Source organism: Phacochoerus africanus, chromosome 2, assembly GCF_016906955.1.
Source record: "Phacochoerus africanus isolate WHEZ1 chromosome 2, ROS_Pafr_v1, whole genome shotgun sequence".
Lineage (NCBI taxonomy): Eukaryota > Metazoa > Chordata > Mammalia > Artiodactyla > Suidae > Phacochoerus > Phacochoerus africanus.
The window spans coordinates 49,171,460-49,188,323 of NC_062545.1; the positions used below are offsets into that span (position 1 = coordinate 49,171,460).

The window sequence follows — 16,864 nt, forward strand, 5'->3', positions numbered from 1 at the left end:
TTTGTATAACACACTGTCAGACTAAGTACTCAAACCAGCTATACATAGTTTATGAATGAATTTGAAGATCGTGGTTTGCTGACTTCCAGAGTTAGAACCAATTTTTGCAAAATGCATAAATACTTATTTTACCACTGCAGCACATGCTTAGAGACAGTGTAACATTCTCTGAAAATGCTCTGAGAGAGCTGTTTGATTGACCACCTCCTCACTGAATGGTTTCTCTATGCCTTGTTTCCCCACATATTTATAGTGATTATAATAATTGCATCCACTTTAAAGGTCGTTATGACAATTATTTGAATTAAAATATTCAATACTCTTAGAAGATTACCTAATTCATAGTGACATGTAAAGACTACTGTTGTAACTATATTCTTTCAATTTGAGACTGATAACTATCATTCTCCATATAAGGAAGGTTATTATGAAACATATTTGATACAACCCCCCCCCCTTTTTTTTGCCTCAGACTTTAGCATCACTGTGAATTCTTCACATGTTGTGTAGGTTCCACCACTGAAATTCTGAAATTAGAGCTTGTTGGTGAGCACAGAGGCTGAAACTGTTTCATTTACCTCTGCACCCCTCAGTACTGGGGGTTCCCAAACATAAAGAATTAATGAATTGCCAGCAAGTGAAATTTGAAATGTGGGGTTGTACAGAGTGCAGATTTTTTCTTTTTTTTTTCTGCATGCAGTTCTACAGTTTAGAATTGATTTCTCTTTAATGCTGAAATTCTAGCATAAGTAGTGAAAACTAATTTTCCACATCAAATTGATTTAAGCCCTGTATAATTTTTGCTATTTTTAAGAGACAGGAAATCAGTTTGAATAGACAGATTAACTGCTAATCACTAGGTAATTGCTGCCTTGTTTTAAGGGAGCATAATCACTACATACTTGTGCCTTGAAATACAGTTATGTCTTACAGATAGGTCTTTATATCTTTGCACTAGTGGGAGCAAGCCAAGGGATCTTTCAGCTGATGAACAGAGTTGTGGTTCCATTTTGCTGAAGCATAAAAAAGCAAGTGCCTCATATTGCTGCACAATAATATGTTTTTATTTTGAGCACAGGAGCATGGCCTCAACTAATTATATATTTTCTAATTTACAAAATACACACAGGTAGCATTAAACAGAAAAAAATAGTAGCACGAATCTCGATCTCCAGCTTTTGTTCCTCTCCCGAGCTTTCATTCCATACACCAACCAGCTTTATGATGATGCCGAGATGCAGTCAGATAGCTCAGACTCAAATTGATTTTCATCATCTTCTCTTCCAAGCCATGTCCTCCTGGGTAGAGCACACCAGACTTCTTCCTGGAAACCTGAGTTACATCTCTTTTTCTCTCTCTTCCTCACCTCCTACAGGATGTGTAGGATGGCTCAGCCCATCCTTCCTCCTAAGCAGATTTGGAATCCACCCACTTCCCGCTGCCACTTCCTGTGAAGCCACAACACTTCTTCCCCAGGTACACCCTTTAGACTGTCACAGGCTTCCTCCCTGCCCTTGGCCTCACGTTCCTTCAAACCACTCTCCAAACTGCAGGACACCATTCAAAGCAGTACAATAATTTTCCCTTGCCCTTAAGTTCAAGCTTCCAGTCTATTTCATCCTTTTCACCTCCTCCTTTGCCTGCAGTAATTCCCCTCTCCTCATCCCTAGCTTTGCTGGCCCTTCTGGAATGTTCCCAGTTTCTTGGATGTACTGGGCTCTCCTTGCACCAGGGTCTTGCCACACAATGTTCCAGGGGCCCACTTTCCCATCCCTGTGGGTTGACTTCTTGTCCTTGACAACTCACATTGGACATCCTTGTGGAAATACTCCGCTGATGAGTGCCCCCTAAGGTGCTCCAAGAACAGCCAGGACTCCTCAGCTCTTAGTGGGAGCCCTGCTGCACTGGAATTTCTCTGTCCTTCCTGACCCTCACCATCTTGAGTTGAAAGGCCCTGACTATTCTAGTTCATTTATTTTTTCATTTTTTAAAGTTTTATTGATGTATATTTGATCTACAATGTTGTAATAATTTTTGCTGTACAACAAAGTGATTCAGCTATACATACACAGATTCTTTTTTTATGTGCAGTATTTACCAAGGAGACTGAGACATGATGGCTGTTCAGTAAACGTTTGTAGAATCAATGAATTCCATTTCTGCCACTGAGGAGACCCCAGAAAGTTTCTCACTCCTGGGGACTTCATAAACCTTAGATGGAAGAAAATAAGTTATCTTTTAAATATCCAGGCTGTTTCACTTGTGGTGGGAGCATACATAGACCTGTTTTCTGAAGTAAGTTATTTTTTTAAGATTTAATCTTCAAAGATGCCAAATCACCTTTGATGAAATATTTAAAGCAGCTGCGGGATTTGGCATTCCTTCTAAAAAGCTGAAAATCCTGGACCAATTTGCAGCTTTGACACTCAGATTCCCCTGTCATCTTCCTTTCTTATCATTTGTGTACTGAGTTTCTGTCTACAAGAAGCACGATGAATCCAAACCTTCACAGATTTATAGAGAAGAAAACAAAGTTCGGTGACCTCTCTAGGTTGAAAAAATTACTGTTTTTTTTTTGGGGGGGGGAGTCTGATTGACTTATACCATAGTGATTGCCACTGGTAAATGGAAATTGATACTTGAGTGGTGTAGTTGCAAAAAGAAATACTTAATCAGCTTCTTTCTTAACCAGTTAGGTTGTATGTGTATGCACATCACAGCAGCGGATTCTGAATAGAATCCCCTGGACCATTAAGCACAGCCCTACAAGGTCCACTTTAGTAAATACCTGATACTATGAAAACCCATTTTGGCTAATATGTAGGAAAACTGTAGTAGCTAACTTCCCTCTCTTATTGCTCCTAAGTGAACACTGCTACTTAGTGCTTGCCTATTTCCCTCCCTCTCTCTCTCTCTCTCTCTTTCTCTCTCTTTCTCTCTCTCGCACACACACACACCATCCTCATTCTCTGTCATCTTAAGTACTGAGGTAATGGGAAAATAGATCTTTTGAATGTATTTGGTACTTTTTGGTTTTTAAAAAAAGTGTGTCTATAGGTATCTGCTCTCATTTGCCAGACCTGTGAGTACTATGTGCTCTAAGAATGAAACAAAACAGAAAAATCCTTTCTTCATGGTGCTCACGTTACAGCAGGAGTATGCAAAACATAAAAATAAAAACTAAGTATGGTGGGGCAGAGGAAGCAGTGGGAGTGTGGGGCAGTCAGGCCATCTCCTCTCCGAGAAAGGGCTGGAAGGTAGTGAAAGGGAGCCAGGCGGGCGTTTGGGGAGGGGAAGGAAGGATATCCTGGGCAGAAAAAACAGTGCACAGGCTCTGGGGTGGGGTCTTCGTGGAGCTGGAGAAGCTCAGGGGGCAATGAGTGTGGAAAGTGGGAGCTGAGGAAGGGGCCAGATTGAAGAGCTTTGTAACTGGCGCTCCTTTGATCATTCAATGTTGTACTTACATGAGAAGAAATGTTTCCCCAAGTAGTATACCTTTAAGAAAATCGAGCACATGCACACTACTATAAAAATACATACATAAATACATAAAATAGATGACTAACCAGGGTTTACTGTATAGCACGGGGAGGTCCACTCAATGTTTGGTAATAACCTATATGTGAAAAAAGAATGAATATGTATATGTACAACTGATTCACTTAGCTGTAAATTTGAAACTAATACAACATTGTAAATAAACTATATTCTAATAATTTTTTTAAAAAAATAAAATAATTTAAAACAAAACAACAGCAAATAAAGGAAACCTTCTACTCACCTTGATCTTAACCTCATCTGTGTCAGGTGTGGACCTGGTAAACTTTTCACCCTGTTGGCTCACCCATGCCATCTAGTGGTTAACACTTGCAATTACCAGATTTTCTGATCACTGGGTGGAGGGGAGCAGGGTGCTGAGGATGGGAGTAGCTTTTGGCAGAATTACAAAGGGTTTGAAAAGCTTTCTGAAACATTACAGGGAAGTGAAAAAATCTGGGGGGCAGATTACTTCTTCATTGATTTATGTCAAGACTGAATCAGGAAATAAAACCCAAAAAGCTATAGTAACAAATTTCATGGAATATATTTCAAATTTCATAAATGGAACTGAAGAAAATTTGAGATTGTAAACAGAAAAAAAAATACAAGTGAGGCAAAAAATTACAAAGGAAGAATTAATCAGAGTTCTGCCATGGCATAGTGAGTTAAGAATTCAACTGCAGCGCCTGTATCACTGCTGAGGTACGGGTTCCATCTCCAGCCTGGTGCAGTAGGATGGAGGATCCAGCATTGCTTGGATTCAATCTGACCTCACTCAGGAACTTCCATATGCCATGGGCACAACCTTGAAAAAAAAAAAGTTAATGAGAAAGACAATGAGCAGAAGTTGGATAGATAGATTTAAAAAGATCATGTCATAGTAATGTTAGATTAATTATTGCTATAGTTTTATTTAAAAATAGACTAGCTTTATGTAGAATTCAACTATGGATTGAACTCTGCATGATATATTTTGTGAGTTTTCATATGTATTATAATTTTCCTTTCCATATTCTATAGTAGCTGGGTTGACATTTACAGAAACACAATCATCTGTTACAGTGTTGTCCAACATGGTAGCTATCAAAATTTAAACCTACATTAATTAAAGTTAGATGAAATGTAGAATTTGGTTCACAGTCTTGCCACATTTCCAGTACTTAATAGCTATAATTACTAGAAGCCACCATATTGGACAGTGAAATTCCCACTTCTATCACTGCAGAAAGTTCTCCTGGACAGTGCCTATTTATTACATTATTTCCTCAGCAACAATGATAAACTCAACAGACAGGTATGGTATCACTGTATGCTGCACACCATAGCAGTCCATTACAGTAGATTAGAAATAAAGTAAAACATAGTCTCCTAAAGGATGAAATTTAGGAATTAAGGAGGCCCACACCCATAACCAAATGTTTTCCATCCATTGTGAGAAAAAGAGATGTGTTTGGAGGCATGTGTAGGGAAGGATTGCAGAAGCACATTCATTGACAATCCTGCAGGTTGCTTCTCCTTTTGTAGACATAATTCCTGGTGGGTGTCCATGGAAGCAAGCCATTGCCTTCATGACACACTACTGTGTCCTCATTTTGAGGATGAGGCTGTGGGGTATTTTTTCCTAGTCTGGCCATGTTCCCCTGTGTTGATAATGTGAAGGTGTTCCTTAGGACAGCCCAGTGTCATTTTTATACCCAGCCCACATAGCCTTCCCTGAAGCTTGGAGTTTTTCCTGGAGATCATTGGGTGGGAGCTTGTAGAAAAACAAACTAACAAGGAGGATAGAGATCATTTTAAGTAGAGGACATAGGTTTTGCGAAGTCAGGGAAATATGAGTTGGTATGGATTTTCTGAAGGATGGCAGTTAATCTGGGTGGCTGGTGTGTGGGAGAATAAATTTGAATCATAGTTGCAGGGTGAGGTTAGGGCTTGCTGGCAGGACCCTTTTCATCACAGCAAGAACAGTTATCTTTATTCTCTCAGTCCTAGAGAAACATGGAAAATTTTACACAGCAAGTTATGGGATTAATCTTCATTTTAGAAATTACTTTTTTGATGTTGCATAAAAACTGCATTGAAGAAGAAAGATGTTAGAGAACAATAGCGCTTTACACCCAGTCCTTCTACTCATAAATCATGCCTCCTACTGGACCCCTTCAGTCCTCATCTCCCACATCTCTTAGTCTACCTCCTATATTTACCTTGTGTCTACCTACTTGTCTTTGTCATGTATCCAACCATCCTATCTAAAGCCATCACCACTTCAGGGCTGAAGATCTGTACTCACCTCCTCTGTGGTCTTACTCCCCATCTCTTTTACCTACAGAAAACTCATCCTCTTAAAATTAAAAATGGAATCGTGTCAATTCTCTTTTCAAACTCTACACTCTAGCCCATCACTCCACACTCCTCCTCATCTTTTCCCTCCTTCAGCACTGGTCTCAACACTCTTTGTTGCTTCCAGACCTTTGCATTTCTTGTTCTTTCTCCCTGGTGCATGTACTGCATCTCACAAAGCCATACTCAGTTAAGTGTCACTTCCTCCATTAAACCCTCTTTAACTCTTCAGATTTATATTGAAGCATCACCCTGTCATCCTTGCACTCCAGTAATGGCATGTTCACTTGACTTCTACCTTCTTTCTTTGATTCAAAACTCTGGGAGGTAGAAAGTGCTTCTTTCTCAAACCCATTGCTTTTCCCTGAAATAAGGAAGCATATAGGTAAATGCATGAATGTACTAATGAAGCTGTTTCCATAATCCAGACAGGGCAGGATGAATGCCTGGGTAAGTGTAGGCAGTAGAATCATGGACAGTCAGGAGGAAGAGAAGGATGAGTAGAAGATGAACCTGATGGTTTTAACTGTGGGTAGAAGATCATTAATAGAATTAGGAAACACATTACAAAGAAAAGTGGTTGGAGTTCAAGAGTGTGCAAATTGTCTTTGAGATCTCCTTGATGTCAGCCAGGAAAAAATGTCACCCAACAGTTGGATATGCCAGTCCATGGAAAAACACCTGAACCAAAGAAATTCATGGTACCAGCACCTTACTGAAGGTGGAGGTCAAGGTAACAAAGAGGGTATAGAGGAGTCAGGATTCTTGAATCCAGTCCTGCTGATACTCCACCAGCCCCAACACCTTAGACAAGCCCCCTTTTCCAGGGCCTTTGTATCCTCATCCATAAAGAGTAAGGAGACAAAATAGGTGATTTTCAATGTCAGTTGAAAATCACTTCTAAATGCCCACGAGTTTAAACCACTCATCTTATCTCAGGTAATTATAAAGTAAATATTATTTCAAGGTAGCAATGCCTCAAATTGCATTCTTCACTGACTGACAAACATAGTGTGTTCTAATGAGTTCATAAATTTCGAAGTAGTAATAGTAATCATAATAATAGTAATAATAATAGAATGAGATTAGCATAGATTAAAGAGAATCTTGCCCCCAAAGGAAGAAATTTCTCCCCAGATATCACACTCCTGTGTATCTTAGGTACTTATTATTTTGTAGCTTCTTATTTATTTACTAAAGTTATTTCTATAACTATATAGTCATTAATTTAGTTATTCAACTTTGAACAACTTCTGTGTACCAGATACACCTTTAAGTGCAAGTAACAGAAATGAGAGGACCAAACATCCCAGGTAAGCCATGAAGACAAATATTTGAGCATAGAAATGGCAATGATGTGTGAAAGCACAGCAGTAGGTGTATCTGGCAAAAGGATTAATGTCTTCTTTCTAGGAGCAAAGTGTCAGGTTTAATACAATAGATAGATATTTTTTGCTGAATTCTTTGGCTTCCCATTAACATATTTCTGGTATGCATCTGTTATTGTTGAAATTCCCTTTAACTTTCTTACCTTGGTAATTAAATTTGACATTATTAAAAAGAATAGGGCCAGAAGATAAAATCCATTTATTTTTGCATGATATAGTATAATTGGCATCATTGCTCTTATATGAACAAATAAAAAAGTTATATATTTTTTGCCCTTTATGTTTATTTACTCTTAACACCTATGGCTGACAATTCTAGTATGGCTTTCAGTTTCTTAGAAATCACTTTACTGTAGAACATCCCAAAGTATTATGAATATTGGTGAATATTGGAACAATTTTTTATGCATGTGCTTGAATATAATGTTCAATTTATAGGCAAATCCAAATGGCTCTTTTAAAAAGCCTACACAGTAAGCCCTTTCCAAAGAAAGTACATTTCTGTGAAGATTTTGTAGATAATGAAATGAAAGCTAGTGGTTTGTTTATGAAGACATCTCTGACATTTCAGTAAACAATATACTTTGAAGAAAATGAAAGCTCTCTGCAGTCAGAGAGGTGTGTTTTAGGATTGCTTATTGCCGATATTTAAAAAATAAACACCGCTGGCATTCAAGTTCCTCTGTTTTAAATTGCAGCACCTTATGAAATATGCCCAGAGGATTATCTGATGTCGATGGTGTGGAAAAGGACTCCAGCAGGCGACTTGGCCTTTAATCAGTGCCCCCTGAATGCCACAGGTAAAGTAGGATGTCCTCCCCAACCCAAACTATTGCTGCCATCCAATGGCAGCATGCCACACTTTGTCCTGTATCTGCAGATAAATCTGTCCAATAAGCAATGAATAAAACAATTTTAGTAAAGGGCTTCCTAAGTGGAGCCAATAAAGAGACCTAGAAAATATTGCTGATGCGGTGGTTTTTCAGTGTGACTAATATGCATCATAAAGATAATCAAAATGATAATTTCATATGTATGTTTGTTTAAAACACGAAAATGTACCAACTCAGGTTTTCAGCCCACCTTCCAGCCTCCCTGTCGTAAAGCTCTCTCTTCTTTGTGACTCGCAGGCACCGCTAGCAGACGCTGCTCGCTCAGTCTTCACGGAGTGGCCTTCTGGGAACAGCCGAGCTTTGCAAGATGCATATCAAATGAGTACAGACACTTGCGGCATTCAGTAGGTGCAAAGCCAGCTTTAGTACTTGCTCTGTTTATTTTTTGCTAATGATCACTGTGTGAGAATTTAATCTTCTGCTATACAATCAAATCAGTAAAATCTCTGGAAAAAAAAGATGCCTGAAGGCAAAAAGACTGTGATAGGAAGCTAATTTTTATAAGTCAGTGCTCAACTGTTTTGTTCCTAGGATTTGGGTTTTTATGGCTCCTGCTATTTAAAGGAAAGAATTCCTTGTCTAATGGGGGAAAGGCCTGGATAAAATCTGTTATTCAGGTTTACTTATAAGAGTTAAACTATATGTCATGATTGGCACAAATCTGTTACATAGTACACAAGACATTTCAAAATACCATACATTTTAAAATTAAACTCTTTAATATTTTAGTAGCTGAGAAATGATAAAGCTGTGTCACATAGGTATCAAATTTCTCACTACATTTTGACATTAACACACACCAAAACATGACAGTGTTATTGTACCAGAGAAAATTAGTTACAAAAGATTACTGGGACAAATATCTAAAAATAGCCCCTCTCTCCCACACATTATTGAATTATTCACAGAGTATGCTGTATGAATATTTTGAGCAGAGTTAAATGTCGCTTGGTATTTTATGAGTGCAAGTCATTGTCAATTTCGGAGACTGTTGTCCTTCATCCTGACAGTCAGCTTCCTGTGTGATGAACACTGTGGCGCTTAGAGCAAAATATGAGCAGGAGTCCCTGGAGAGTCAGAAGTTGGCAGGGATGCCGTTTCATTTAGAACCTTGAAGTTTTCTTGTGTTTAAGTTTTCGTTTCCTTTTCTTACTGTTACTCACGAATAGGCACAATTCTTAAAAAAAAAAAAAAAATCCTAAAGAAAATTCTTGCTTGTAGATGGAGAAGAAATCTGTACAATAAGAACTCTTATTAATGAGGTAAATGTAGTTGATTATCAGAAACACAAAAAAGCACATTTTCAAAAGATCTGAAAACAAAATCCTGTCTGACATGTTCAGTTACCACATCGGTACTCAAACTGATGCTTATTTGGATATATAGAGCCTTATTTCTATTATTGTATGTGTATATATTCATGTATATACACACATGTGTATATGTATATACACGAATGTATATATATTTACATATATGTTATTGCATATATACACACATAAATACTGATTACATGAAAAAACATATATTTAATAATATATATTTATGTGCATATCAGTAATTGATGATATTTGGCTTCACTAAGCCTTATTCCTGTCAAAATTAACATATTTCAGAATTAAGTATAACCAATGACTTTCTTATGAATTAATCTTAATAATAATAATTCAGTTAATCTTCATAATATCCATATTTAGTTCTTGTTTATTCGTGGTAATAAATGAGAGGAATTGCATGGGTTAAGTAAATCCTAAGTTAATTCTCACAAATTTGTTAAAAGTGAATAACATCACTCATTTATAGAAAAATTTTCCTTTCTAAATTCAGTGTTTTGTACAGTAGTATTTAAATGTGTTTGCATTCTGTGAGTGCAGGTGGTCTCAGATTGTGAATCTCATGGAAATCATACAGTCAGTGATTGGACAGGTGATATGTCTGTGTTGAGTTGATGTGCAGATAGAAATCAAGTGTGTGATATTATAGAATAAGCAGCAGCCTCAGGGTATTCAGCATCCATAGAGGTCCAAGCACTCAGCAGGGCACTTGCTCAAATTAACTCCAGTCCTTTTCATGCCTGCAAGTGGGTCTCGCTGCCCTCAGGTCACATGGAAGAAACTGAAGATCCTCTGGGGAGCAGTCCAGTTAAGTGAGGCAAGAGGGAGAGTTGTGTCCCAGGTATAATCTTTCTGAAGCATAACCTCTTTTCTGGAGGCTGTGCTGCCTCCTGAGCTTTTTTTTTTTAATTTTTAAATTTTTTTTTATTTAAAAAAATTTTTTTATTGTTATTTCCCCAATACAATTTTTTTTTCCTATTGTACAGCATGGTGACAGAGTTACACATACATGTATACATTTTTTTCTCACATTATTATGCTCCATCATAAGTGACTAGACATAGTTCCCAGTGCTACGCAGCAGGATCTCATTGCTAATCCATTCCAAAGGCAATAGTTTCATTCGTTAACCCCAAGCTCCCAATCTGTCCCACTCCCCCTTGGCAACCACAAATCTATTCTCCAAGTCCATGATTTTCTTTTCTGTGGAAAGGTTCATGTGTGCTGTACATTGGATTCCAGATATAAGTGATATCATATGGTATTTGTCTTTCTCTTTCTGACTTACTTCACTCAGTATGAGAGTCTCTAGTTCCATCCACGTTGCTGCAAATGGTATTATTCAACAGCAAAAAAGTTAACAACCCAATTGAAAAATGGGCAAAAGACCTGAATAGACATTTTTTCCAAGCAAGATGGACAGATGGCCAACAAGCACATGAAAAAAATTCTCAACTTGCCTGATTAGCAGAGAAATGCAAATCAAAACTACCATGAGATACCACCTCACACCAGGCAGAATGGCCATCATTAAGAAGTCCACAAATAACAAGTGCTGGAGGGGGTGTGGAGAAAAGGGAACCCCCCTGCACTGTTGGTGGTAATGGAAGCTGGTACAACCACTATGGAGAACAGTATGGAGACACCTTAGAAAAGTACACATAGAACTACCATATGACCCAGCAATTCCACTCTTGGGCATATATCCGGACAAAACTTTCCTTAAAAAAGACACATGCATCCACATGTTCGATGCAGCTCTATTCACAATAGCCAGGATGTGGAAACAACCCAAATGTCCACAACAGATGATTTATTAGGAAGATGTGGTATATATACACAATGGAATACTTATCAGCTATCAAAAAGAATGAAATAATGCCATTTGCAGCAACATGGAGGGAACTAGAGACTCTCATACTGAGTGAAGTAAGTCAGAAAGAGAAAGACAAATACCATATGATATCACTTATATCTGGAATCTAATACAGGGTACAAATGAACCTTTCCACAGAAAAGAAAATCATGGACTTGGAAAATAGACTTGTGGTTGCCTGGGGGTGGGGGAGGGAGTGGGATGGATTGGGAGCTTGGGGTTAATGGATGCAAACTATTGCCTTTGGAATGGATTGACAATGAGATCCTGCTGCGTAGCACTGAGAACTATGTCTAGTCACTTATGATGGAGTATGATAATGTGAGAAAATAGAATGTGTACATGTAAGTGTAACTGGATCACCATGCTGTACAGTAGGAAAAAAATTGTATTGGGGGAATAATTAAAAAAATAAAATAAATAAAATAAAGGGATTTAAAAAAAGACACATGCACCTGCATGTTCATTGCAGCACTATTCACAATAGCCAAGACATGCAAACAACCCAAATGTCCATCAACAGATGATTGGCTTAGGAAAATGTGGTATATGTACACAATGGAATACTACTAAGCCATAAAAAGGATGAAATAACTCCTGAGCTTTTGATTTGAAATCCTTTGCCCTAGATTCTGGTACTGGGGGCATCATATTCTGGTTGTGTGTCCTTTGGAAAAGTCACATTATCTCACTCAAGTCTTGGTTTGCTATTTGCAACATGAAATTGGTAGAAGCATCTTTGCACCTCTGGAGATGTTGAGGAAGAGTGGATAAGATACTGTATGTGAAATGTTTGCAAAGCAAAGAGCTATGTAACCATAAGGTATTGATATCTACATGTACAGAAAATGGGTTGAGTTAAAAATTATCTCAGTAAGAGTAAAATTCTAGAACTCAACAAAGTATTAACTTGAACTGTACATATAGAAAAATGAAGATAGATATAGATAAATGGGTAGATGGTAGGCAGGCAGGTAGATAATTGAAAGGATGGATGAATGGATGGATGGATAGGATTGATGTCATATGCATTTTTGCACATGAATTCTGTTTCTGTGGACATGCAGGAAAATATACACTTATTCACCCATCTATACACACTCTGACTTGTCTTGAAATGGTTATCTCCTTTACAAGTTCAAGGAAGTCTGGGACCAATGTATGCCTTGAGAGTGCTTACCTAATACATCAAGCTCATCATATATACTCTGAAAAGTCATTTGGAGGCAGAAATTATACCACTTTCCTTGCATGCTTGTACTCTTGTGGCTTCACATGCTTTGCCTGAGTAGCAAAACTAGATGGTGCTTATGATGTAGGACAGTTTTGACTCCCACAAATTCATAAATTACTTTGAAGACTCTGCATTTTCTCCTCTAGTAGAGTTTATCCTTTCACAATTTAATATTCTGTTTTCCCTGTGGCTTTCATTTCTTGCCCCTCTATATTCATAAAGCTCATTAAATGTTATCACCCACTGCAGAGAATTATTTTAAATAGGTAGGTCTGTGTTTTCCAACTCTTCACATATAGATTACTATTAATATTTTATATACCCATTTAATAAAATTAAATGAAGACTAAGTCAGAAATGACATTTTATCAGCAACAAAATATTAGTTGAGTGTGTACTATGAACTCTCAAAATTATAAACCAATTGAGGTAACTAGAAAGAAGTCATTAATTGATTTAATATATAAAATCACTGTCCTATCATATTGAACATTTATTGAATTCTTTGAGGACAGAAACCATCTCTTTTAATCTTCATTTCTCTAGTGTCCACCACAATGCTAAGTGTATTCTAGATATTCCATAGATGATTGTGTCAAGAACTACTCTGCATCTTTTCTCTCTCTCTTTTTTTTTTGTCCTTTTAGGGCCACACCAGTGGCATATGGAGGTTCCCAGGCTAGGGGTCTAATCGGAGATGTAACCCCCAGCCTATATCATAGCCACAGCAATGCGAGGTCCAAGCTGCATCTGTGACCTACACCACAGCTCATGGCAACACTGGATCCTTAACCCACTGACTGAGGCCAGGGGTTGAACCTGTGTCCTCATGGTACTAGTCGGGTTCTTTAACTGCTGAGCCATGATGGGAACTCCATACTCTGCAACTTTTCTTATCAGGAGTGGGATGTTAGCCACTGGAGGGTTCTGAGAAGGTGATATACGAGACAATGTTCATGAATTTTAACCACATCAAATTAATAAGCATTATCCCTCATGTGCAATTTTCTTAGTCCAGAAATATCTAGTAGTATGGAAGAATTTACAGAATAATTTTTGAAATTATTTGGCCATTGCAGAAGAATTTCAGAATGATAAAATCCATGAAGTTTCTTCAGAAACTTTGTAAGACACAAAATTAAACACTGTGATCCAACTGCTGTTTATAAAAAAAGTAAAGTCACAAACAGATGCACACAATTTAAAAAAATTGAGGACAGAGCAGTAAGGTGCTAAATGTAGTGGGATTCTTGGAGATTTCATGTTTTTTTTTTCCATATGTTAATATTTTATTTTATACTCCAGGATAATTTTTGAATTTTATACCAAGAAGGTAAAAACAATTTCAGAACCTGTTGAGAAATAGGCATAGGTGTCAGGCAAATTAAGGATATTTTCTCTTTTACTTATGAAACTATTTGGAGAAAATGGGTGAATATTGTGGGCCAGATGAGCTGATCCCAAATTAAACAAACAGACCCACACTGTCTCTGGTGCCTCTGGACAATCACAAGGTTTGCTCTTCTCTCTCTCTCCGTCTCCCCCTTCTCTGTCCTGTCTCATTTTTTCCCCCTCTCTCTCCTGTCTGTCTCTGTCTCTCTCTCACTCTCTCTCTCTCTTTTATTCACTTACATATACATACCTACGCGCACACACCAGGAGTGACAAATGACATAGAACTAGCAGAATGTATGCCTCCTGAAGGGAGGCAGTTCTAGAACAAAAGGAATTGAACCAAGCATACCAGTACTCTCTCCCAAATTCATCAGGCAGAAAGGTCACTCCTCCTACCCTGGAGAGGAGTGAGTGATGGAATACTGAGGAAGGTCAAAGATATTGCTCTAATAGAGGTCCCTTCACATGGAATTTTGAAGAATTGGTATAAATGTTTCCTTTTAAGTCCTTGTTCATTATAACCCGTTTCTATTTTTTTCAAGCTTTCGTTTAACAAATGAATAAATACAGAAGTCGGAGCAATGATCTCTCTAGTCATGGAAAGGTTGTATGGTAAAGGAGGTTAAGAGGCTTGAATTCTGGTTTCAGGTCTTCATTTATCCTACTTTTCTTCTACTTTTATGGGTGTTTAGCAGGAAAGAGAGAATTGATAGAGATAGATGGAGGGGGGGTTAGGGGAAGGGAGAGAGAAACAGAGAAAGAGACAGGGCCTGACGTGAAGAAACCCTTGCTGTTTGTTGCAGGGCCCAACAGGAAGGGCAAGTGAGAATCGCAGGATTGGAGATACATCAAACAGTGGCCAATATACAATTCATGAATCACTCAGTGTATTACACACAATAAGCACACAACACAGGTCAGAGCTGTGAAAATAGAAAAGGGGGTAACAAACCACTCCCAGTTAAGTCCAGGAATGAGTCAGTGGTCTCTGGGCTGGCAAAAGGTCCGGGACCAGCATGAATGGGGAGTCCCCATCTCTTCTGATGGGAAATTTCTCAGCAGTGTGAAATGGGGTCCTCCAGCAAAGAGCCTGCACATCCCTCTGCTTAGTGGTCTTTTTTTAAGGAGTAACAATTACTCTAGGGGAGATGTCTTGACTTTACCAATCCTCCATCTGTTCCAGTGAAGTACATTGCCCATCAAACTCCTTATCTAAAGTAACAGTCTTAGTTTATCACTCCAAGACACCCACAGTCCTACACAGGAGGTTTTAAAACAACTAGTGTGGATGTTCACACTGGCCATTATGACTCACTTTGAGCTCCTCATCATGTCTCAATGGAGCTTAAATCCTGTACATTTCTCACAAGTTGAACAGGAATCATAACAAAAGAAATCAAAATATTTGCTTTATATTTATGTATATTCCCTACCTTCCAGGTGAATTTTGCTCCATTATAACAAAACTTCTCATGCATCACACTTTTTTGGCCATCATTGCCTAAAAGAGGATAATACATTTGAAGATTGCAGCTTATTTAGAGGAAAAGAAGAAAACAATAGCCACCATAGTTTTGTATACACAAAATATATTTTTGTGTCAAAAAACTAGACAGTTTTATTTGTTTATTTATTTGTTTATTTTGGTTTTTGTTGTTGTTTTAATGAGCAACTGCAAAACAAAGAAACCTGTACTTTGGTCCAGCCAAACTAGCAGGTGATTTTAATTTTGGAATAGTCATCAATTAAGTAAATGTGAGTGAGCCAGGGAGAATAAGAGTTGGGTTTTTTTGCCATTTTTTGTCAGAATAGTGTGGATGGAACACTGCAAGTGATGAGGAACTCAGGAAGAAGAGGCTAGATCAGTGCTTTTTTTAAATCCTGATTGAACATCATAACCAGGTGGGAGTTCTTAAAAATACCAATGAGAAGCCCACCAAAGGCCAATTGAATGGAGTTGTTACCAGCCCATATTGCACATTCAATAAATGTGAACTATTATTATTACTAATTACAACATTAATTTGGCATTCATATGCATGTATTTCTATTTGCATGTCCCTCTCATTTTACATACTCAAGACACAGCACATGACCACATTTTTATTCTTGTTGCCAAGTTTCAAGTTTGTTATAGTCCTCACTCCCAGAGCTCAGTCACTGCAGAAACTCAATGCCAAGGAAACGTTAAAGAACTTTATTTCCTTTAAAATGAATGGGAGCCTCTTAATTTTATTCAGGGCCACATGTTTAAAGTTTGGGCATCTTCACACACCCAAAATTTTAACGTGTGGTCTTGAATAATATGATGAGGTTACTGAGTGTTCAGCAAATGATAATAACAGTTATTGAATACTGTCTACCCTGAAAGAGCTGATTTTAAAAAATGGAAGATGTTAATTTAATCAATATTTTAAGTAATTCATATGTCAAAGTTTACAGCATATTTCAAGAACAAGATAGAGAACATTTTACACTTCATACTCCATAAGGTTCTAACTCTGTTCTAACTGCTCAGCTCTGTAGTAGAAGCAAAAGCATAACCATAGACAATTGGCAAATATGGCTGCATTCCAGTGAAACTTTTACAAAAACAGGCAATGGACTGGATTTGGCCCACAGGTTGTAGTTCACTAACTCCCGATAAATAATATACATATTATTTTAATTTTTTTTTCTTTTAAGATCTCAACTCTATTAGCTCTATTAGAGAGTGGATAAATTTATTTTGTTCTTCTTTTCATCTCTATTTTTCTTAACATTTTAACTAGTCATTTTAACTTTCTTATAAGTGGAATCTAATATTTGGGCAATCTGTGAATGGGCTTGTTTCGTTTTCTTTCATCAGTCACAGCATCTGCTGTATC

At 37.7% G+C, this 16,864-nt stretch overlaps 1 protein-coding gene across 3 annotated transcripts in view; it reads left to right on the forward strand.

Annotated features, from left to right (window-relative positions):
• The window catches only part of ADGRB3 (adhesion G protein-coupled receptor B3), a 732,417-nt gene that overhangs the window by 333,589 nt on the left and 381,964 nt on the right, over positions 1-16,864 (forward strand). For all 3 annotated transcript variants that reach the window (XM_047760010.1, XM_047760017.1, XM_047760000.1), the window contains 2 exons: positions 7,964-8,065; positions 8,396-8,502. In XM_047760010.1, the coding sequence (XP_047615966.1) occupies positions 7,964-8,065; positions 8,396-8,502 (209 nt within the window). The remainder of the gene's footprint in view (positions 1-7,963; positions 8,066-8,395; positions 8,503-16,864) is intronic.